Genomic DNA, 25,507 nt, shown 5'->3' with positions numbered 1-25,507 from the left:
TATATTCAAAATTGAAATAAAAGATTGAATTGAAATAAATTTTAAACGGTTGGGTGCATTGGCTTAAAAGTTGAAAAATGTATAATCTACGCTTTAAAACTTTTCTATTGAAATTGAAAAATCTACAGATTTTTTATTATAAAGCATTTAATACATTATAAACAAGAAAGAAACAGATCATTCCTATTAATTTACAAATCGCAAAAATATTAAATTTCGTATTATTTTGACATTATTTTTTCTATCCTTTCTACGGCACCTATATAATATAGTCGTCCGATTAATGTTAAATTTAATTCAAAATTCGGAAATGCTAAAAAAAATGAATATTCTAGAGTAGAAGAGGATACAATTAAAACCAACGAAGCTATAATTGTTTCCTATTAATTTCCCATGTATTTTTCGATCGTTACTATGGCAGCTTATGATATAGTCGTCCGATTTTTAAAAATTAAACTCGAAATTCAGAACTATTAAAAAAATGTTATTCCCAAGCGTTGAAGGTTATATGTTTAAAAGCATCGAAGCTATATGGGGTCTATATGGAAACGTCTCCTTCACTGTGTTGCAAACTTCTGCCTGAAATCATTATTCCCTCTGCAAGGGTATAAAAATATTCGGATTTCCCTTCTGCTTTTACATTATGTTTAAGAAAAGAAAGAAACCGTCCCCTGGGAAGATTTTTATATTTCTTAGCTTTAAATATTTTTTTATCCGCCTAAAATCAAAAATTATTTGTTTTTAGGATTGTCCGATTGACTTATAACTTTTTTGTATGACCTTAAGATGTGGACACATCGAAGACATATCAGTAAAAAATTTTGAAAAATTCGACTTTAAAATTTTCGAATTTTGAGAAAAACGAAAAAGTGTCGTATTTTCTAAAGTTTTGACTTTTTCAAAATTCTAAACGGTGGGCAATGGTGGTCAAATGGGGGTCAAACGATTGGACAAAAAAAAGTTTTGAAAAATTCGACTTTAAAATTTTCGAATTTTGAGAAAAACGAAAAAGTGTCGTATTTTCTAAAGTTTTGACTTTTTCAAAATTCTAAAAGGTGGGCAATGGTGGTCAAATGGGGGTCAAACGATTCCACAAAAAAAAATTTGAAAAGGTCAAATTTTTGATTTTTGAAATTCGATATTTTGAAACTGGACGTGGTCAAAAAAAACTAAAGGGTGGGCAAAAGTGGTCAAATAAGGGTCAAACGATTCCCGTTTTCAAAATTCGAATTTGTCATTTTACTCGACCCAGCTTCTCTGAGCTCATTTTATCGCTTAAGAGAGACAGAGAGTAACTTCGAATTTGTTTCAGATTAGCGAAATGTGATGCCAATCCAATGTTAAGCCATGTACTCGAGGACGTGTGATGGTCAGGATAGCCGTGTCGAGAGAATTAATGATAATAGAAATTAAAGTAAAATATAACCAATGTAACTGAGAGAAACCTGTCATTTCAAATAAAGAATTGGGAGAAAGAAGTGTGACCTTCTAAGACCGTTTTCAAGAGCGTGGCTAGGTGGGAACCCACCATAGCCGAGTATGGTGCAACAGGGCAATGAGGAGAGTGAAATTAAAGGTATAGTATAGAGTAAATTAAAATGACAAGTGAGTACAGAATGTCAAGAACACGAAAGAGTTGTGCAGAGTAGTAGTGTTCAGGATGCATTCTTTCGGGCAACTCGCATCGCTACGCATCTTAGAAAAAGCCAAGTGAAAGTAAAGTCATTGCGGACAAACCAACTCGCGAAACAGCCAAGAGACCCCTATCTTCGACATACAAATTTTATATCCAAAAATTAAAATTAGTTTTAATGTTCTTACATTGAAGTTTTTTTCTTAATAAAACTTACATAAATCATTTCAAAGTGAGGGAGAAGGGGGGTAAAATAGTAAGAAAAGATCCATCTCAATGTGACTGGTATCATCGGAAATGATGTTCTTTTGGCTATAACGTTTTCCAATACCATTTTAAAGTCAATTGCAACGCAAAGCCTTCGAGGAACGTTTCAAAATGTCAAAATACTTTTTTAACTATCCTTGCTCCATTACTAAGGTAAAAATAAAGGGATGTCAAATATTTTTAAAATATCGTATCGCGGATATATTTTCCTTAAGAAAAATATTAATATATCGCCAAAAAATATCGATATTTCAAATATTTTTAATTTTTTTTTCAGATGAAATTCAAAATTTTAGCCATGTTAATAAGCTAACAACAAGGAAAAGCACTACAAAAGTATAACAATTAAAATAAAGTTTGTTATATTGGTTATTTTATTATTTGAAAAGACCGGGTTTTTTGGGAAATTGACGTAAAGTTTCTTGCTAAATTGTTAGGGGAGAGTGGGGCAATTTCGTCACCTGCAATATATCGGAATCCATAAGTCGTAAAAATATATAATTTTTTTTGTTTTCGTCCTTTAAGACGACATGACACAACCAATGCATTTTTTTGCACAGAAGGCCAAGATAATTAAGCTAAGCAAAAGCTACATTTAGTTCTCGACGAAAGAAGGAAGCGTTTCCAACCCCATAAAGTATATATATTCTTGATTAGGATCACTAGCCGAGTCGATATAGCCATGTCCGTCTGTCTGTCCGTCTGTCAGTCTGTATGAACGCTGAGATCTCGGAAACTACAAAAGCTAGAAGGTTGACAATTCCCACACATATTCTTGGGCTTCCTACGCAGCGCAAGTTTATTTCAGCCGGGCGCCACGCCCCCTCTAACTCCCACAATCGCCCACTAACGATTTTAAAATGTGTCTGGCGCCCACACTTTCAAAGATTTCCCAGAAGTATAAATGCAATTTTGTTGTTCATATTTATACCTATTGAAGTGTAGACGATATTTTTCAAATCGGACCACTCATTAAAAAGTTATACGCAATCAAAAAAATGTAATATATATCCATCTCCCTCGCACACCCTTTAGCCGAGTGACGGGTATAAGATAGTCGGGACACGAACCCGACTATAGCGTTCTCTCTTGTTTTATATAATACACAGTGCTATAATGTGCATTTCTGCGTTAGTGATTTTTAACTTTGCGCCTAATTTCGGAAGAAAAATATTTATTTCTTAAAAAGTACTGTGTGGGGAAATTTCGCCACCCTATGCTTAGGGTAAATTCGCACCTATTTTAAATACATAATTTTTTATTTGACGAGCTGGCTAACGAACAGACTACCAGCAGCAGCAACAAATATAGAACGTCAACAAAAATGGTACGCTTGATTAGTGTAGCATATTTACAGGCGTTAAATTCCCTACATTTTTTAGGTGACGAAATTGCCCCAGTGGTGTGGCTATTTTACCCCCCTATGTGGCGGAATTGCCCCAGTATATTGGTCTTTTCTTTTTAATTTTTTATAAATCATCAAGGTAATTTAAAAAAAAGGGGAATATCACATTTTAAAGCTCGGTGCTAACCGAAAGGAAATATGGAAATATGATAACGTGTCTCAAGTTGGACAAAAAATAGCTTTGAAAAAATGCTGACGAAATTTTCCCAATCTCCCCTATATATACATATATGCCTATATATTTTAAATATACATCAAAGTGTTTGTTTTTCAAATGGGATAACATATTGGATGTATTTCTACGTCATTTTTGTGCACAAAGATGAGAGATTAGGATGAGAGAAAGATATGCAAATATCAAATAATATCGAAAAATAAACTATCAATGTCTTCATATTTGACTAAAAAAAATCCCGATATAAATATATTTTTTTTTGCAAAAAATATCGATATACTGATCTATTGTTGACATCCCTTTAAAAAATTACTTGCGCTGGTAACAGTACAAGTGTAAATAAAAACACTCATCCATTGATCTTCAAGGGGGAGAGTTTTTCGTGATTTTTTTTAACCAATAAGGAATTGTGCTGTGATTTCGTAACTTGGCATGTTGATTACGTTGTTCTTATATAATTTTAACCAGTTTTTATTTTGCTTTTATCTTTCAAAAGGGCGCCCGTGGGAATTTTTTGTCAGGCTATATTAAAAAAGAGTAAGCCAGCTGCGGATCGTCCACAGATCGGTGTGTAGATCCGATTTGTGTGTGATTTTTGTGTTCGTGGTATAAAGCAATGAAAGAACAATGTTCTTTTTATTGTCATCGTTTTTATACCCTTGCAGAGGGTATTATGATTTCAGTCAGAAGTTTGCAACGCAGTGAAGGAGACGTTTCCATAAAGTATATATATTTTTGATCAGCATCACTAGACGAGTCGATCTAGCCATGTCCGTCTGTCCGTCTGACCGTCTGTCCGTCTGTCTGTTTCTACGCAAACTAGTCTCTCAGTTTTTGAGCTATCGGGATGAAACTTTCCCAAAAGTCTTCTTTCTGATGCAGGTAGTATATATGTCGGAACCGACCGGATCGGACAACTATATCTTATAGCTCCCATAAGAAGGTTTGGAAAAGAAAACGTTAAAAAAGTTCTAGCTTCGGTGTTTTTTGAAATATTACCTTCTACTTTTGGGGATGTTATTTTTTAAATATTTCTGAGTTTCGAATTAAATATTTAAAAAATCGGACTAATATATCATATAGCTGCCATAGGAACAATCGGAAAATTAATGGAAAAGTAATAGGAAATAAATTCTAGCTTCTTTGGTTTTTATTGTATTATCTTCTACTCTAGGATATGACTCTTTTTAAATATTTCCGAATTTCCGAATTTAAATATTTCCGAATTTCCATTTTAATTTGATCAAAATCGGACGACTATATCATATAGCTGCCATAGGAACGATCGGAAAATTAATGAGATTAATGAAATTAATTTAACATTTTTGCGATTTGTTAATTAATAGGAATGATCTGCAAGGGTATTTAAGCTTCGGCTGGCCGAAGCTAGCTTCCTTTCTTGTTTGGAATCGTTTTTCAAGTCGTTTTTTCATTGGAATATTCCTCGTTTGTTGAAAATTTCACTGAAAAATTTGGAAGTGATTTCGATGCCCATTCGAATAATTCCCAATGTGTTTGTATTGGATTGGTTATTCTTTGCAAACTTGCTCTAGCGGGTAGCCTTTTAACTGTCCGAACCGCCTAAGCCATCGCACCACAATGTAAGATTTTGCCAATCTAGGGGGACTTAAATCAGTAGGAGTCGTATTTTTAAAGATATCGGCATCAAATTTGGAGTGAATATTCTAATAAGCCCAAAGATTATGTTGAACACAAAAAAATGGGCGTGGCACTTTTGAGGGCGTTAAAAGTTAAAAAAAAAATTGTTTTTTTTTTTAAGGTAAAAGCCTCAACAAAAATTACAAACAAGAAAGGAAGGTACCTTCGGCCAGCCGAAGTTTATATAAGTTTGTTTTTAAGTAGTCAAGAATTAAAACGCCTACTTCCTACAAAGTAACAATGAATTTTCTTATATATGTTTGAATATTCCTATGGGAGTCCTAAGATATAGTGGTCCGATCCGACATATGTACTACCTGCAATAGAAAGAAGACTTTTGGGAAAGTTTCATAGCAATAGCTTTAAAACTAAGAGACTAGTTCGCATAGAAACGTACAGACGGACAGACAGACAGACGGACAAACGGACATGGCTAGATAGACTCGGCTATTGGTGCTGATCAAGAATATATATACTTTATGTCGTCGGAAACGTCTCCTTCACTGCGTTGCAAACATCTGACTGAAAAATACACTTACTTTTTGGCAATTGATAAGACTAAACTTTGTCAACTGTTGCTCGCTTCCCAGTGCAATTTTGCATGTATTTCTAAAGTCTAACTTTAAAAACCGTTATCTTCCAAAAAAAATTGTTAGTTTTGTTTTGTGCCTGTTTTCGTAATAGTTGAACATTTCTAAAACTGCTTGAGCAGTTTTAAACGCTCATCGACCTCAAAAATAGTTCAATTTTTGCCTAAAGTCCCGCTATATTGGCCAAATCTTACACTGTGCGCACGTACCTTTGCCGGGAGAAGTGGAAAAGAATGGACATCGAAATCACTTCCAAATATTTCAGTGAAATTTTCAACAAACGAAGAATATGGGCACTTCCACCAAAAAGTCCACCAAGCCAAAAAACTTGAAACTTAAAAAAACATATTTCCACATGATTTTTCCGCCATATTAGTTTCTAATAAGTTGGATCCTGAGCTAAACTAAAAATTTGGAGTATAGTTTGATTATTTTTATTACAAACCCCAAAAATATACATAAAAGTTAGTTTTTGGCAATTTTTTTGTTATTTTTTGGACCTGTCTTCTGTTGTTAATTTATCCTATAGAAATGCTAATATGTGACATTTTTCTGTACTGAATGATTCATTTACATGTTAAACTATTAATTTAAAAGCAAAACATAAATCAATTGAGGGATAGAAGTAAAGAAATCCACTTTACAAAACAGTCGGAAAAAATGTCCCGAGCGACATGTCCCAAGCGAATGTGTTTGAAACTGCATAAAAAAACAACAGAAAACAATTTTTGAGTAAAACCAAAACCATTTCACAGCGAAATGTTTGAAAAACATTCTAAAAAAATTCGGCATTCAAATATTTCACAGAATTCGCTAATTTTTACAAAAAATCGAGCTTGGGAAGAGTGAAAGGAAAACCCCATAATTAAAATTAAAATCCATTTTTTTACAATTTTTTTTCAACTTTAAAGGTGTGCAAATGTCCCGAGCGACATTTTGGAAGTGCCCATATGCCGATGAGGAGAAAAAAATGGAAAAAAGATTCCAAAAAACGATGACAATAAAAGGAACATTGTCCTTGTATTGCTTTATACCACGAACACAAAAATTACTTATTGCCAATAACTATTCATCACGAAAAAAATCCCCTTTTTATAAAATAATGATCTAAGTAAATAAATAAACAAGAGAGAACGCTATAGTCGGGTGGGTGTCCCGACTATCTAATACCCGTCACTCAGCTAAAGGGAGTGCGAGGGAGATGGATATATACAATTTAGATTACGCATAACTTTTTAATGAATAGTCTGATTTGAAAAATGTCTTCTACATTTCGATAGGTATAAATATACACAACAAAATTGCATTTATACTTCTCGGAAATCATTAAAAGTGTGGGCGCAGGACACATTTTAAAATCGTTAGTGGGCGATTGTGGGCGATAGAGGGGGCGTGGCGCTCGACGGAAATAAACTTGCGCTGCGTAGGAGGTCCAAGAAAATGTGTGGGAAATCCTAACCCTCCAGCTTTTGTAGTTACCGACATCTCAGCGTTCATACGGACAGGCAGACAGACGGACATGGCTAGATCGACTCGGCTTCAGGGTCACTCAAGAATATATATACTTCGGAAGCGCTTCCTTCTAGCTGTTACATACTTTTGCACGAATAAAATATACCCTTTTACTCTACGAGTAACGGGTATAACTAACCAGTTTGTTTGTGTTCCGTGGTGTATAACTTATAAATGGCAAAAAGTTGCAAAAAGGTAGAAACGCAAAGATATTACCAAATGTATCCTTAATATCGCAAAAATATTCATTTTTGCAACTTTTTGCACGTTTATTCTAAAAACTTACTTTTGTCCAGCAACCTATAAACTTATAAAAAAAAATTTCAAAATAAAAAAACCTTATAAGTGTCTTTCATCAAGCTTAAAAATGGAAAGAACAACGAATTTATAATAAACCTGGCCGCAAAAGGCTCAAATATTAAGAAGCAGCACCATCGTTAAAGCTAAATAAAAATAAAAATAAAATAAAAATTTCACTTTTCTTATATATGGAAAACATTTTTATACCCTTGAAGAGGGTATTATAATTTCAGTCAGAAGTTTGCAACGCAGTGAAGGAGACGTTTCCGACCATACAAAGTATATATATTCTTGATCAGCATCAATTGCCGAGTCCATCTAGCCAAGTCCGTCTGTCCGTTTCTATGCGAACTAGCCCCTCAGTTTTAAAGCTATCGCGATGAAACTTTGCCAAAAGTCTTCTTTCTATTGCAGGTAGTACATATGTCGGAACGAGCCGGATCGGACCACTATATCTTATGGCTGCCATAGAAATAATTAACAAAATAATAAAAAAAACTTTATAGAAAGTAGGGTTTTTGATTTTTGACAATGTAAAAACAACATTTTAGGTAAGCATACCTGCAAGGGTATATAAAATTCGGCTGGCCGAAGTTAACTTCCTTTCTTGTTTGACAAATTTCAAAAAATTAAAAAAAAAACCTAAATTATTTTACCGCCTTACCAATACAAAAAAACATTTTTTTAAAATCCCTGCCACATAATTTTTTTATGCGGCGAGGGCGGTGGATGAAGGTAACGGTCCGATTCAAAAGTAACAAACACCGAAATTACACCTTAGCAATAATAGTATATATAAACAAGAAAGGAAGCTAGCTTCGGCCAGCCGAAGCTTATATACCCTTGCCGATCATTCCTATTAATTAACAAATCGCAAAAATGTTCAATTTTCTAATATTTCTCATTAATTTTCCGATCGTTCGTATGGCAGCTATATGATATAATCGTCCGATTTTGATCAAATTAAAATTGAAATTCGGAAATATTTAAAAAGAGTCATATCCTAGAGTAGAAGATAATACAATAAAAACCAAAGAAGCTAGAATTTATTTCCTATTACTTTTCCATTAATTTTCCGATTGTTCCTATGGCAGCTATATGATATATTAGTCCGATTTTTTAAATATTTAATTCGAAACTCTGAAATATTTAAAAAATAACATCCCCAAAAGTAGAAGGTAATATTTCAAAAAACACCGAAGCTAGAATTTTTTAAAGTTTTTTTTTCCGATCCTTCCTATGGGAGCTATAAGATATAGTTGTCCGATACGGTCGGCTCCGACATATATACTACCTGCATCAGAAAGAAGACTTTTGGGAAAGTTTCATCCCGATAGCTCAAAAACTGAGAGACTAGTTTGCGTAGAAACAGACAGACGGACAGACGGACAGACGGTCAGACGGACAGACGGACGTGGCTAGATCGACTCGTCTTGTGATGCTGATCAAGAATATATATACTTTATGGGGTCGGAAACGTCTCCTTCACTGCGTTGCAAACTTCTGACTGAAATCATCATACCCTCTGCAAGGGTATAAAAATTTCAAATTTTTATCTTTAAAACTAGAGTTTATGCCAAAAAAAATCGACTTTTTTCTCATAGTGCAATAGAAGTCTGCATTTGAAGAAGATGCGAGGTGTTTTCTGTCAACTTCAGATATGGGCTCTTCTTTTACAAATCGATCACCTTTTATTGGGTCACATTTTTGATTTGCCCGAAACTTTTTTTACACGTACTTTTCGGAAAATAAATAAACACGTGTATCAGGATTTGACCGAAAAATTTTCTTTTTTTAGTTAGTATCTCCGGTTATATGAATCCGATTGACTTTATGTCTTTTGGTTTAATTCCTCTAAAACCTCGACATTCAAAATAAAATTTCTAAATAAAAAGTTATGAATTTCTTAAAAATAAAAACAAATTAAGATTTAATAAATTTTTTAACTATTGCCACCAAAAAAAAATATTTTTTTTTATTTTTATACTTGCGCTATATTGTTAGTTACAATCGGTTTTTGTAAAAAGTTTAATCCCTTTTTAGTTCTTTAAATATCGAATTTTTTAACAAGGCCTCGCCTTTTTTCTGTGAACGCACACCAAAGCATGTTGTGCATCTCGCTCGTTCCTATTAGATGCTTAATTACGAGTAATTTAATAGTCTGTTGACCATATCTAAACACCAAAAACGAATTCTTTGCTTAAAATATTATTTAATTATTATACCCGTTACTCGTAGAGTAAAAGGGTATATTGTATTCGTGCAAAAGTATGTAACAGCTAGATGGAAGCGTTTCCGACACCATAAAGTATATATATTCTTGATCAGGGTCACTAGCAGAGTCAATCTAGCCATGTCCGTCTGTCCGTCTGTCTGTTTGTCCGTATGAACGCTGAGAAGTCGGTAACTACAAAAGCTAGAAGGTTAAGATTTCCCACACATACTCTTGGGCCTCCTACGCAGCGCAAGTTTATTTCAGCCGAGCGCCACGCCCCTCTAACGCCCACAATCGCCCACTAACGATTTTAAAATGTGTCTGGCCCCCACACCTTTAAAGATTTCCGAGAAGTATAAATGCAATTTTGTTGTGCATATTTATACCTATCGAAATGTAGAAGACATTTTTCAAATCGGACCATTCATCAAAAAGTAATACGCAATCAAAAAAATGTTATATATCCATCTCCCTCGCACTCCCTTTAGCCGAGTGACGGGTATAAGATAGTCGGGACACGAACCCGACTATAGCGTTCTCTCTTGTGTTAGGCTAAAAAGATACACATATAAAACAGTTCACAGTTGAACAACAAGCCATAATAATCAATTTGTTGCTTCACAAAATAAGCAGTGAAAATTTGCAAAGATTTTTCCTTAATTTACGCACACAACAAAGTCAATTGAACATCTGACATTGTTCGTTTATCAACACTATAGTGTTGTTGGTAAAAAATCTTAGATAACGGTTCTTGGCTAATTAGGGTATGTAAATTCAAAAAATATACATAATTTTTTAAAATAATTTGTAAATAAGTTAATTTTATGCCAAAAAAATAGATTTTTTTCGCATAGTGTACTGGTCAAATTTGCTGTGTTACCTACACTACACTATACAGTGGTACATACAATAAAAATATCGCGCATCTTAAGTAAGCCGCTAGGGTCACAAACTAGTCCCCCCACGAAGGACTGGAATGTCAAGGTGGAGGAGAATGGAGGGGACGTTAACCAGGCTGTCATGTTTCTTAATAAGGAGTCGGTTGCACCAATTGAGGCTCCTCGAGGAAAACTGAACTTCGGATTTAGTGTCGTCCCTATGAAAAGATACAAAGGCGACTGCCGCCGGAAGCTTTACCGGCAACCCAGCCGAGCAGGTACATACTTGCTATGGAATTGCAAGCACCTGGTGGGCCAGAGGACGGCTATTCTACCGATTCCTCGAGAATGCGAGCGCTGAGCGATACGGAAGAGGCCGACGTCACTGTGGTGGTGGTTGCAATTGTAGTTGTCACTAAGACTTCTGCAAATCAACCTACACCACAATATAGCAGCATCGGCTGCACTTGACTTCAAAGAAGGTAAAATTCGAAACTTCATTTTAGTATATTTCTGTTTCGCAATTACAGCAACGGAGATAACACCGCAGAAAACCTGGAGCTGCAAAGCGGCCCCATAAGGATACTAACAGCCTGCTCATGTAAGAAAATATCGCTATAGCAGAAACATTCTGTATCTAAACAAGTTGAAAATCTGGCATTTTTGGACCCAACAAGCCAAATTCTTCTTAGAAATAAAAAAGTTAAAAATATAATTAAAATCTTGATTTGTATATTTTATATCAAAAAATCAAATTAGTTTTAATGATCTTACATTCAAGTTTTTTTTCAAATAGAAATCACATAAATCCTTTTTAAGGATTCCGGTACCAGAACCGGAACCAAAACATCAATACCGAAATATAACCGTTTACTCAATAAGCAGATTCGGTATGGAACCTGTACCGGAACCGGAACCGAAATATGAATGTGGAAATAGAAACTGTATCGTGTCCATAAACTTGACAAATTTTATTGGCGGCTTGAGATGCATTTTTGCCTTTATCGTAGTAGTACTGTAAAATATGCCGTATTTTCTCCACACGTGTTAGCGCGTAAAATGAGCTTTCCAAAATGGTATAGTATGACCAGAGGCGACGAATCAAACAAGAACTACACGCTTTCAGCGCCAACTAGCGAAAATACCGCAAGACGTTTTTTGACAACCTAATACTTAGAAATAAATACAAGATCTCACAACTCAACCCACCCATCTTAAACAATTCTAATCTCTCGATTAGCGAGCACGCCAAATACTTTGGGTTAATATTAGATTAGAGAGAACCAAAAAAGCGACTTGCACTTTAGTCCTGTAAAAAAGCAATTGTCAACTGGATCTACACAGCTGTAATAAAGCCAATCCATTTATACGGGAAGCATGCAATGGCAATGCATCTTGACTCCCCTAAACAAAGTACACCGAATGGCGGCTTATGTATTAGTGGAGCCCTTCGAATCACCCCAAACACAGCGCTGAATGCGATGTTGAGCGAGCCTACCTGGACTTAGCAGGCATTAAAAGGGCCAAATCGGCAGCTATTCGACTGCAAAATGGAAAGCCCAATTTTATGGTCATGCTAAATTTCATCAGCATGATAAGTCGATTCCGAAAAAAACGGATTTATGTAAATCTCTTGAATACAGCCACACACCCACAGGCCCTGATTCCAGATAGGGAGGAATGGGAACAGAAGCAATCTGGTTTTATACAGATGGCTCCAAATTAGAAGGACACGTTGGCGTAGGAGTATACTCCGAAAAATTTGACATCGGATTACTGTCTTCCAAGCGGAGGCTCGCGCTATAAAGAAAGCACTAAACTGCTTAGGGACCATTAACCTCCTAGGAGGTCTTCTAAATATATATAGTGATAGCCAAAGGGCTATTAAATCAATCTATTCGGCAAGCACCAACTCCCGAGCAATAGCAGACGGTCGCAGATCTCTTTATGAGATGGCTAGTCATTGGCAAAATTGGCAAAATTTACCACAAAATTCCCTCACCAGATATGGCCTGTGATTAACAGTAAAAAAAACGTCGGTATTACAGGCTCTTACAGGCTCGAACTAGCAAACCACACTCTGTGCGGCTGAATTTAAAAAATAATCGACACATATGCCAGCAGACTAAAAGCCCAAAATAATGACTGTAGAAGCTGTAGGAATGAAGAAGAAGAAGAAAGGGTGGAACACCTTCTCTGCCTCTGCCCAGCCCTAACTAGACTTAGACTGAAGCACTTAGGAAACCCCTTCATCAACTCTCACCGAAATATCGGAGATTTAAATTAAAAACATAAAACCTTGTGAAATCTTCTTATCATGACTTGAGTGGCACACTGTAGCTGCCATGGGAAGGGTCCTAAAATTTGATGTGAAAATAATACGAAAACAGCTATAATTTTGTTGGTTTAAATTTATACTATATATTTTAGTAAGTTCGTAGGAATGATCTGCAAGGGTATATAAGGTTTGGCCGGCCGACGCTAGCTTCCTATCTTGTTTTCCATAAAATATTGCAACATTGTTGATCAACAACATTGCAACATTGTGACAATTTCGTCGGGAGTCAGATTTTACACTTAAATATCATAAGCACGAGCATCCGGTCAATTGGCACAACGCTAATTTATTAATGCCAATTCTGCCGATCTTTCTTCCTTCCACCGGCGCTATTTGGCTGCCGATATGAACGCTGCGTCTGCAAGCATCAACGCCGCCGCACAGTGGGGCGAAAAAGCCAAAAGTCTGCCTTAAATCAGCGGAGCCCTATAGCGATTATCTTTTGATTAGGTATTGTTAAAGGCAATTAAGTAGGGGAGTGTAGGGTAAGATGACGAACGATTCGATTTTTTAATGTAATTTTTCCAAAAATCAATATTTTTTAAAAGTGTAAAAGCAAAACGTTGCTTACATCCACTGAGCATATTTTTGTGAAAGTACGATTAGAAATTCCAACGCAGCTAAATCCTAAAGCGTTTGGCGTGAACCTTCTTTTTTTGCACTTTTAAAAATTGTAGGGTAATGTGACGAACGATTTGTTTTTTAATGTAACTTTACCAAAAATCAATATTTTTTAAAAGTGTAAAAGAAGAAAGTTGCTTACATCTACTGAGCATATTTTTGTAAAAGTACGATTCGAAAATCCATTGGAGTTAGATCCCACAGCTTTTGGCGTGAGCCATCCTATCCAACTGACGGCACGACTAAAATTAATACAAAACAAGAGAGAACGCTATATTCGGGTTGGGGTCCCGACTATCTAATACCCGTCACTCAGCTTAAGGGAATGCGAACGGGTTGCTGTCCCGACTAATAATCGTAACTCAGCTAAAGGGAGTGCGAGGGAGATAGATATATAATTTTTGATTGCGTATGAATGGTCCGATTTGAAAAATGTCTTCTACATTTCGATAGGTATTTACTCGGCTAGTGCCCCTGATCAAGAATATATATACTTTATGGGGTCGGAAACGCTTCCTTCTAGCTGTTACATACTTTTGAACGAATCTAATATACCCTTTTACTCTACGAGTAACGGGTATAACTACGATAAAACTGCAGCATTTAATCTTATCAGATAATATTAGAGTTTTTTACACAAAATCAACAATAACAATTAAAATTTGTGAATAAAAAATATTTGTCCCCATACAATATAAAAGGTTTGTCACGATACCCTACAAGGTACACTTGGAGCAAAAACGGTGTCACTCTCAATCGGCGCAAACAAAAAAAAAACGCCAAGTACCAAAAACGGTTGATTAAGATCTCATTTGTACGAGCATATATTTATTTGATTTTATTTTTCACTCATCTTCGCTCTGGCACTGCTGAAACACAAATAAATTGAATAGGTTTGATAGTTTGTGCACCACTTTTTTAGAAAAAATTACCACACGAACAAATTACGGGACTTCTTAATAATATTACTGTAAAAACATTGTCGACACGATGAGAGGAGACGACTACATTTATTTGGCATTTTTAACGTGACGTCATATGTGAGATTCGACGAGTTTGTCACATTACCCTACTCTTCAAATTACCCTACACTCCCCTATATAAAAACAAGAGAGAACGCTATATTCGGGTTGGTGTCCCGACTATCTAATACCCGTCACTCCGCTAAAGAAAGTGCGAACGCTGTGTCGGGTTGGTGTCCCGACTAATAATCGTAACTCAGCTAAAGGGAGTGCGAGGGAGATAGATATATGTTGACAATTTATAAATCGTATAACTTTTTAATGAATGGTCCGTTTTGAAAAATGTCTTCTACATTTCGATAGGTATAAATATACACAACAAAATTGGATTTATACTTCTCGGAAATCTTTAAAGATGTGGGCGCAGGACCCATTTTAAAATCGTTAGTGGGCGATTGTGGGCGTTAGAGGGGGCGTGGCGCTCGGCTAAAATAAACTTGCGCTGCGTAGGAAGCCAAAGAATATGTGTGGGAAATCTCAACCTTCTAGCTTTTGTAGTTTCTGAGATCTCAGCGTTCATACAGACGGACAGACGGACAGACGGACATGGCTAGATCGACTCGTCTAGTGACCCTGATCAAGAATATATATACTTTATGGGGTCGGAAACGCTTCCTTCTAGCTGTTACATACTTTTGCACGAATCTAGTATACCCTTTTACTCTACGAGTAACGGGTATAAACATCATAAGGTGAATTTTTTTAGTAAAAATTTTTTGTTGTAGGAAATTTTTAAGAAAAAAAAAATTGTTTTTCTAAGAAAACAAATACAAAAAAAATACTTACAGGGTTCTAAGTTTCTCAAATTTTTTAAGTTAAAGTTAAGTTAAATTAAAAACTTGATTTTTGAAAAAAAAAATTATTTAAATCGGTCAACTATATCTTATAGCTGCCATATAAACGCTTATTACAAAGGGGAATATCTCGGTTCTTTTTCAATATTGGTTCATATAAATCGGGATTAAGTTATTATTTATCATTTTAACTCTATGCTTACCTTTTTTTTTAAATTGGTCCATAATATCTTATAGGTGTCATAGAATCAATCAAGGAAATACAGCATATTTTCAAAAAAAATCTTGTAGAAATCGGTATTTATTTCATATCTATATTTTTAGTAAAATAACATAATTTTAATTTTAAAACCGAAATTTGTGTATTAATTTATCATTATCTTCATCAATATCTTCACATAAGTAAAATATCTTCATGATGTTAGGACGCGCGGATGAGCCAGGGCTGACGATATTTCAAATTATGAACATTTCTTGCTATCTTAAACTGCGGTTTTCTCAGAAGAGGCACAAAAGGGCATGCTAATTTTCTCAGAATTTGTAGTTAAATATATAAACTTTTTTTAAAAAAAAAGAATTAAACGGGGATCTAGGGTGTAACACTACTTTATTCTAAGAATTTGTTGCTCTTAAAATTTCAATCGTTACATATACAACTTAAGCCCTTAGGCGCTTTCACGAAAATTTCAAAAATGCATTAAAATACTTTTTTTTCTTATTGGCTACAATTCTATTTCGAAAAATCAACTTTAAAAATCTTTAGTGGGAGAACCATTCATGACAGATCACATTTTTTTTATTTGTATAGAGAATTCAATTGTTTTTAAAGTTGCATTGAAACATTTTGGAAAATCTTAAAAAAAAAACCATTTTGGCAGGTTTTTTGTTCTAGACGCCCTACAGTACGCCGCCCCAACTCACAGCTTAGGGTATTGTTAGGTAAAGTAAAATCAGTCCAGATTTAAACAATAAATAAAATACAACGTGAAACTTAAATTTAAGTTTTTTATCCTGGAAGTTAACTTATATATATTTATTATATCAATTATAGGAATCTTAATGCAGGCTTCTGCCTTGTTTTTTTCTGGATTTCTTTCTTGGAATGTATGATAGGTATAAGAATAAAATTTAGCCAGTCGTAAAATAAAATTTATTAAGGCTACGCAAAATTTTTTTTGGGGTGATCCAAGTGAAAAGCGGTGAAATTTGTAGAGTCCGTAAAAAAAATCTGAAACGCAAAATACCAATTTGTCCTTAATCTGTAAATTTTTTTGCATCCGTGGAACTAAAAGGAAAAAAACACATGAAAAATAATAAGCTTTTGAAAAAAATCGGCACACAAACTTGTGAGGAATATGTGTAGAAAATTTTATGACGATTTGTAAAGTCCGTAAAAAAAATCTGAAACGCAAAATACCAATATGTCCTTAATCTGTAAACTTTTTTGCATCCGTGGAAGTAAAAGGAAAAAAACACATGAAAAATTATAAGCTTTGGAAAAAAATCGCCACACAAAAGTTTATGACGATTGCTAAATTTTTTCAAACTGTGGCACTTCCGCCAACTCAAAAGCAAGGTTTTTGAGAATAACGTGTTTGAAAATTTGAACTATAGTTGCAAAAATGTATGTGTATGTGTCGAATTTCATATATCTCAATCAAAATATTCATCGGTCGTCAAGTTTTCGGGGTCGCTGATTACGTTTTAGGCATCAAATTTGGAAAATTAATTTGTTTAAGCAATTTTTATAAACATATTTTTATATTTTATTTTTATTTTAAATTAGGTTCCGCCGCAGCAGAGCGGCTTGGCCGTGGCAAGTCCACGCTGACCCGCGCGCTTGACTCCGGTTCACCAAACGCAGATAAAATTTGTAACATAAGAGATTTCGACTAAATATTTTGGGAGAGTTATATTAAGACATGTATCTATCTATTCGAAAAGGCAAACAAAATTAATTAATTTTTTTGAACAAGGACGTCGTGCTATTTAAAAATGGTTGAATAAGAATATTACCCCTTATTCTTAATAGTATAGTCGGTTTTTGTTACTTTTTGAATCGGACCATTGCCTTCATCCACCGCCCACGCCGCATAAAAAAATGATGTGGCAGGGATTTTAAAAAATGTTCATTTGTATTGGTAAGGCGGTAAAATAATTTCGGTTTTCTTTATTTTTTGAAATGTTTTCCATATACAAGAAAAGTGAAATATTATCTATAAGCAAATGCTAATTTTAGCTTTAACGATGGTGCTGCTTCTTAATATTTGAGCCAGGTTTATTATAAATTCTTTGTTCTTTCCATTTTTAAGCTTGATAAAAGACACTTACAAGGTTTTTTTATTTGAAATTTTTTTTTTCTGGACAAAAGTAAGTTTTTAGAAAAAACGTGCAAAAAGTTGCAAAAATGATTAGTTTTGCGATATTAAGGATACATTTGGCAATAACTTTGCGTTTTTACCTTTTTGCAACTTTTTGCCATTTATAAGTTATACACCACGAATCACAAACAAACTTGTTAGTTTTAAGCTAAAAAGATACACATATAAAATAGTTCGCAGTTGGACAACAAGCCATAATAATCAAAACATGTAATCTAAGATACATTTATAAATACCTTTGCTACGAATAGGCATAATCAGAAATATGAAATCAATTTGTTGCTCCACAAAATAAGCAGTGAAAGTTTGCAAAAATTTTTTACTAATTTACGCACACAAAAAAGTCAATTGAACATTGTTCGTTTTTCAACACTACAGTGTTGTAGGTAAAAAATCTAAGATAACGGTTCTTGGCTAATTAGGGAATGTAAATTAAAAAAAATTTATTTTATTTTTAAAAATAATTTGTCAAATAAGTTGATTTTAGGCCAAAAAAATTGACTTTTTTCCCATAGTGCAATGTAAAAACAACATTTTAAGGGTATATAAACTTCGGCTGGCCGAAGTTAACTTCCTTTCTTGTTATACCCTTGCAGAGGGTATTATAATTTCAGTCAGATGTTTGCAACGCAGTGAAGGAGACGTTCATCATTAGCATCAATACCCGAGTCTTATGGCTCCCATAGGAATAATCAAAAAAATAATAGAAAAACTATTGTAACTTTGTAGAAAGTAGGCGTTTTGATTTTTGACAATGTAAAAACAACATTTTAAGTAGGCATACCTGCAAGTTAACTTCCTTTCTTGTTTTTTCTTGTTTTCACTTAAGATTTTTATAATTAAATTATTTAAAAAAATTGTTTTAAAAATATGTTTTTTTAATTTGTGTAATGTTAATTTGATATATTCTGAAGTCATCACAAATGCATGCTACATTTATATTTATATTTGCATAGTCCAGATTAGTCATATTTTAGTTCTAATCTGAAGGATGTACAAGAAAATACAAGAAATGCTGCATACCTTTGGTCATACTTAAGTCCTCCATTAAATCCCTTTAGCCCTCTACCGGTCATTTCGCCTCTGCGCTGTAATTTCCTGTTTAATAGTTTCCGGATCTAAACTATATAAATTTCGAAAATACCATGATCGATTAGTGGACGTAAAAAGTAGATTTTAGATGTTAGTCACACTAAAGTCAAATTTTGGCGCGCAAAATGTTCACATAAACCTGAAGAAAAAAAGTACGGCATACTTTTGGGCTCTCTTAGCAAAGCTCATCAAAATGGGTCGACTTCGAATTAAGCCTTCAATTAAAACTTTAATTACCGCCAACTAAGGCAAAACCGCATCGAGTCGGCGTTATACGCTTTTAGTAAATTGATCAACAAATTTTTTTTTGAGGGAATGAACTGAGTTGGGGCTGAGTTGGCACTCAAAAGAACTTAAAAAGCAACGTACTCATTTGCTTAAAAAAGCCGTAAAAATACAACAAATACAAAAAATACATTTATTTTAGGAAACAAGAAAGACATACGACCTATATTATATTTTTTATTTGTTGAAAGTAATGACATCTACAAGTTTCGTGAATAGTCGAACAGCTACATCATCATCTTTGGCTTTTTTTAAATTTTTTTTTTTAATTTCTATCAATATTTGATGAATTACCCACTTTGAAAATACGGTAAAAGAAATCAACTTTCCCGAATTCTTTAAAACTCTGGCTTAAATTAGTTTAATATAACGGGTGTTTTTTTTAGAGGTATAGAACTTAAAGTTGCAATAAAACAACGATGGATTATTCGATTGACATGAATTTTTTTTATTCAAAAGATAATCTTGTGGCATTACATTTTATACATGATTTCTGGCATATGACCGCCACGGCTGGCTCGGATGTAGTCTAATCTGGACGTCCAATTTTCGATTTTTCCCAACATTTGCGGCCGTATATCGGCAATAACACGGCGAATGTTGTCTTCCAAATGGTTAAGCGTTTGTGGCTTGTCCGCATAGACCAATGACTTTACATAGCCCCACAGAAAGTAGTCTAGCTGTGTTAAATCATGCGCTTCATCGCTAAACAAAATTCGCTTATGAAAATCGGGAGCAACGACAATCTCGTTTTGAGCCCATTCGACGATCGCCTTGCTTGATGATCGTTTGGCTTCAATTCTTGCACGAGTTGGATTTTGTAAGCATGCAAGCCAAGATCCTTTCGCAAAATCTTCCATAAAGCGGATGGACTCATTCGGGTCTTCCTCAATGCTACGCTCTACAGTAGCAATAGCTTCTTCTGTACGCACCGTACGGCGTCTCTGGGAATGCGAGTTATCAATAAGAGTAAACGTGGTGCGAAAACGTTCCATGGTTAATCGAATGAACTGCTCTGATGGACGATTTTGTCGACGATAAAGTGGACGTAGTGCGCGATACGTATTCCGCGCTGAACCATTACTTTCGAAATAAAATTTCACTATTTGCAAGCGTTGTTCAGGCGTGAGTCTATTCATGATGAATTGCCAAACCAAACTGAGAATAAATCACTTGACAGGTGTTAAAGTTCTATACCTCTAAAAAAAAAAACACCCTTTATTATGAAAAGGAATTCAAACTTATATTGGTAATTTTCTTTAAAAAAATATATCGTATTTTTGGCAAAAAATCGGATCGGCTGGGCCATTGTGCACTGCGAACTTATCTGTCCACACTCTTCAAGTCGTTATGTCTTTTACTTTGGCCCCAGCAAAAAAGCGATTTCGCAGCAACACCAACAACAATGTGAGTCCCACCGAGAGCATGTCTGATGCTCCGCCGCCGTGGCTCCTAGAGATGCTCAACTCGCGCTTCAAAGAACAAACTGAGCAAATAGCATCCTATGTAAGGGACGCAGAGGTGCGTATTGTAGATGGTCTTACGAGCCGCTTGGATTGCATTGCAGCCGAGATGAAGCAGTTTGGAGAGCTTGTCACCATCGTGGAGGGCGAAGTGGCACAATTACGCGCTGGGAGGAATCAGCTGATTAAGCGCGTCAAGCACCTGGATCGGGAGGTTGGCGAACTGACCACCCTGAGAGAGAGAGTGGGAGAGATCGAGGCAAAACTGGCAGCACAACAAATGGCAAATTAGGCGTGTGACTTACGCGTACATGGAATTCCATTTGTTGAGGGGGAAAACTTGAAGGTGTTGTACAACACGCTCTGTTTTTCACTTAAGCTAGCAGCGCCACCGAAAATCAAGGCGCTATTCCGGGCCAGAAAAACACAAAACTCTTCTGTTGACGAGATGGTCATAATACGCATGGAAAATCAGCACGAAAAAATCACGCGGCTGCGCTGTATCGGAGCTTATCGGCGCGCAGTAAACCAACAACTAAGTTTGCATATGATGGGCTTCGACTCACAAGCTGCTCTCTATGTCAATGAACAGCTTTTGAGAGAGCACTATATAATATTTAAAGAGGCAATGAAGCTTAAAAAGCGCGGAAGCGAATTGTGAGGGATTTCGCCGCTGATATGTTCCTGTATCTTAATATAATTATAACTAGGTAGGGGAGAGTGGGGATAGGTGGACCACGGAGATAGATGATCCACTACAAATATTTCACCTTCTGTCATGATTTTGTGCGCCATCTATATGTGTGTTGCTTACTTAGTGGATATCCTAACCTCACATGCACGCACAGTCGCGTCAAACGATTGTTGTCGTTTGTATCGCTAATCTAAGTTGTATTCGCCGTTTGCAGCTTCAATTGTGACCTAACGTTTCCTTGGAAAAATTTTATCGTGCTTCGCCAGTGGCATTGAACTTCGTAAAATTGTATTTTATCGTAAGTAGACGCAAATTATGATATTTCCACGGATAGCTCACGCAGTTTAAATATTTTATGTTTTCTTCAAATCACTTCTATTTGGCTAATGACTTGTGGGGATACATGAACCAGAAGACTTACGAGGGTACCCAAAGGCTAAACCACGAAAACAGACGACTCGGGGAAGAAGTATCATTGCTACAGACTCGCCGCAGAAAAATTGATCGCGGAAAAACACAATCAGAAAACTCAAGAAAATCTTCAAAAAAAAAAAGAAAGAATAAAAAAAAGAATAAAAAAAGAAAAATAAATAGAAATATTGTAATGTTTGATTTCATGCTGTAAAGGAAGGCATGCACAAAGAAATAAATTATACTTTTTTTATACAATTGTAGTTTTCGTGTTATCCTGATAGGTGGTTCAACTATCCCCATAGGGTGGGGATACCTGAATCATTTGAGACAAAAACTTGGAAAGCAAATAAACTTTACAAAACAAAAGATAGTATTTTTGCATAATACGAGCGAAACGAGCCGCATGGCACACTTTCTGCTCTGACATAGAAGAAACGACTGATGCTGCAAGGCTCAGGAAAATACTCTCCAAGACAGCCGCGCCTTTAGACTATCTACAGAAAGCGAATGGATCCTAGTCGAACTCTAGCAACGAGTCCCTGGACCTACTTCTAGGCGCTCACTTCCCAGGAAGCCAACTAACTGGGCGTCCTCCAGAAAGAATTGGCGGAGAAGGGATCAATCTAGATCTCCTCATATCAGACCGCAACATTAAATGGGCCATTCAGAACTTCAAACCATACAAATCGCCGGGACCGGACGGAATAACACCGGCACATATCCAACAAGCTGGTCAGCTAGCTATAAGTTGGCTTAGTAAAATCTTCCGCACCATTTTGGCGGTAGGAAAGCTACCAACCAAATGGCGGGAAACGGAAGTGGTCTTCATTCCCAAGGCAGGAAAGGCCACCCACACCACAGCAAAGGACTTCAGGCCAATATGCCTGACATCTTTTCTGCTTAAAAGCTTCGAGAGGCTGTTAAGCCTACACCTGAGAGCCACCATAAACCCGACACAACTGTCCGAGGCACAACACGCCTACACCAAGGGTAAGTCAACCGAATCGGCGCTACATGTCGTGGTAAGTAGCATCGAGAAATCAATCAACAATAAGGAGTACACACTGATCGCATTCCTAGACATAGAGGGAGACTTCAACAACGTACTACCAACAGCCATAACAGATTCACTCACAGAACTAGGTTTTGGGGCACAACTAGTGGGGCTGATCCATAAACTGTTGATAAGCAGAATGGTTTCGGCCGCACTAGGGGCCTCAACTCAAACTAGACTAGTGAACAGAGGAACCCGAGAAGGGGGCGTTTTATCCCCCCTTCTGTAGAACATCGCAGTAAATAAACTACTGCGAATTCTGGAAGGAGGAGGATGCAAAGTGGTGGCATACGCAGACGATGTCGCCATCATATTTAATGGTAAGTATCCACAAACACTCTGCGACCTTATGACCGCAAAGCTAAAAATACTATCGGAATGGACGATAAAAAACGGAGCTTGTTCTTTTTACAAATAAGTACAAGATCCCACAACTCAACCCACCCATATTAAATAACTGCAATCTCTCTTTTAGCAAAGTGGCACAATTACGCGCTGGGAGGAATCAGCTGATTAAGCGCGTCAAGCACCTGGATCGGGAGGTTGGCGAACTGACCACCCTGAGAGAGAGAGTGGGAGAGATCGAGGCAAAACTGGCAGCACAACAAATGGCAAATTAGGCGTGTGACTTACGCGTACATGGAATTCCATTTGTTGAGGGGGAAAACTTGAAGGTGTTGTACAACACGCTCTGTTTTTCACTTAAGCTAGCAGCGCCACCGAAAATCAAGGCGCTATTCCGGGCCAGAAAAACACAAAACTCTTCTGTTGACGAGATGGTCATAATACGCATGGAAAATCAGCACGAAAAAATCACGCGGCTGCGCTGTATCGGAGCTTATCGGCGCGCAGTAAACCAACAACTAAGTTTGCATATGATGGGCTTCGACTCACAAGCTGCTCTCTATGTCAATGAACAGCTTTTGAGAGAGCACTATATAATATTTAAAGAGGCAATGAAGCTTAAAAAGCGCGGAAGCGAATTGTGAGGGATTTCGCCGCTGATATGTTCCTGTATCTTAATATAATTATAACTAGGTAGGGGAGAGTGGGGATAGGTGGACCACGGAGATAGATGATCCACTACAAATATTTCACCTTCTGTCATGATTTTGTGCGCCATCTATATGTGTGTTGCTTACTTAGTGGATATCCTAACCTCACATGCACGCACAGTCGCGTCAAACGATTGTTGTCGTTTGTATCGCTAATCTAAGTTGTATTCGCCGTTTGCAGCTTCAATTGTGACCTAACGTTTCCTTGGAAAAATTTTATCGTGCTTCGCCAGTGGCATTGAACTTCGTAAAATTGTATTTTATCGTAAGTAGACGCAAATTATGATATTTCCACGGATAGCTCACGCAGTTTAAATATTTTATGTTTTCTTCAAATCACTTCTATTTGGCTAATGACTTGTGGGGATACATGAACCAGAAGACTTACGAGGGTACCCAAAGGCTAAACCACGAAAACAGACGACTCGGGGAAGAAGTATCATTGCTACAGACTCGCCGCAGAAAAATTGATCGCGGAAAAACACAATCAGAAAACTCAAGAAAATCTTCAAAAAAAAAAAGAAAGAATAAAAAAAAGAATAAAAAAAGAAAAATAAATAGAAATATTGTAATGTTTGATTTCATGCTGTAAAGGAAGGCATGCACAAAGAAATAAATTATACTTTTTTTATACAATTGTAGTTTTCGTGTTATCCTGATAGGTGGTTCAACTATCCCCATAGGGTGGGGATACCTGAATCATTTGAGACAAAAACTTGGAAAGCAAATAAACTTTACAAAACAAAAGATAGTATTTTTGCATAATACGAGCGAAACGAGCCGCATGGCACACTTTCTGCTCTGACATAGAAGAAACGACTGATGCTGCAAGGCTCAGGAAAATACTCTCCAAGACAGCCGCGCCTTTAGACTATCTACAGAAAGCGAATGGATCCTAGTCGAACTCTAGCAACGAGTCCCTGGACCTACTTCTAGGCGCTCACTTCCCAGGAAGCCAACTAACTGGGCGTCCTCCAGAAAGAATTGGCGGAGAAGGGATCAATCTAGATCTCCTCATATCAGACCGCAACATTAAATGGGCCATTCAGAACTTCAAACCATACAAATCGCCGGGACCGGACGGAATAACACCGGCACATATCCAACAAGCTGGTCAGCTAGCTATAAGTTGGCTTAGTAAAATCTTCCGCACCATTTTGGCGGTAGGAAAGCTACCAACCAAATGGCGGGAAACGGAAGTGGTCTTCATTCCCAAGGCAGGAAAGGCCACCCACACCACAGCAAAGGACTTCAGGCCAATATGCCTGACATCTTTTCTGCTTAAAAGCTTCGAGAGGCTGTTAAGCCTACACCTGAGAGCCACCATAAACCCGACACAACTGTCCGAGGCACAACACGCCTACACCAAGGGTAAGTCAACCGAATCGGCGCTACATGTCGTGGTAAGTAGCATCGAGAAATCAATCAACAATAAGGAGTACACACTGATCGCATTCCTAGACATAGAGGGAGACTTCAACAACGTACTACCAACAGCCATAACAGATTCACTCACAGAACTAGGTTTTGGGGCACAACTAGTGGGGCTGATCCATAAACTGTTGATAAGCAGAATGGTTTCGGCCGCACTAGGGGCCTCAACTCAAACTAGACTAGTGAACAGAGGAACCCGAGAAGGGGGCGTTTTATCCCCCCTTCT

The 25,507-nt window shown here is 36.4% G+C and overlaps 2 protein-coding genes across 6 annotated transcripts in view; one reads left to right on the top strand and one right to left on the bottom strand.

Annotated features, from left to right (window-relative positions):
* The window catches only part of l(3)80Fg (dnaJ homolog subfamily C member 16 l(3)80Fg), a 426,789-nt gene that overhangs the window by 381,609 nt on the left and 19,673 nt on the right, over positions 1 to 25,507 (bottom strand). Inside the window, exon 1 of one of the 4 annotated variants that reach the window (XM_070216480.1) lies at positions 18,814 to 18,838. The exons of 2 other annotated variants lie outside the window; for them this stretch is intronic. In XM_070216480.1, the coding sequence (XP_070072581.1) occupies positions 18,814 to 18,838 (25 nt within the window). Of the gene's footprint in view, positions 1 to 15,612; positions 15,650 to 18,813; positions 18,839 to 25,507 lie in introns of those variants that run through there. One more of the 4 variants, XM_070216481.1, reaches the window with a different exon arrangement.
* Positions 20,378 to 21,969, top strand: LOC138913435 (uncharacterized). 2 transcript variants are annotated; one of them, XM_070217189.1, is made up of 2 exons: positions 20,378 to 21,622; positions 21,740 to 21,969. In XM_070217189.1, the coding sequence occupies exon 1, from the start codon at positions 20,518 to 20,520 to the stop codon at positions 20,920 to 20,922; it is 405 nt and encodes a 134-aa protein (XP_070073290.1). In that variant the 5' UTR covers positions 20,378 to 20,517; the 3' UTR covers positions 20,923 to 21,622; positions 21,740 to 21,969. The 2 variants fall into 2 exon arrangements, with proteins under 2 accessions (XP_070073290.1, XP_070073289.1); XM_070217188.1 differs by having other exon boundaries at positions 21,737 to 21,968.

This window comes from Drosophila takahashii, chromosome 3R, assembly GCF_030179915.1.
Source record: "Drosophila takahashii strain IR98-3 E-12201 chromosome 3R, DtakHiC1v2, whole genome shotgun sequence".
In the NCBI taxonomy this organism is placed as follows: domain Eukaryota; kingdom Metazoa; phylum Arthropoda; class Insecta; order Diptera; family Drosophilidae; genus Drosophila; species Drosophila takahashii.
The sequence above is the reverse complement of the archived record's forward strand: the minus strand, read 5'-3'. Positions and strand labels throughout refer to the sequence as shown.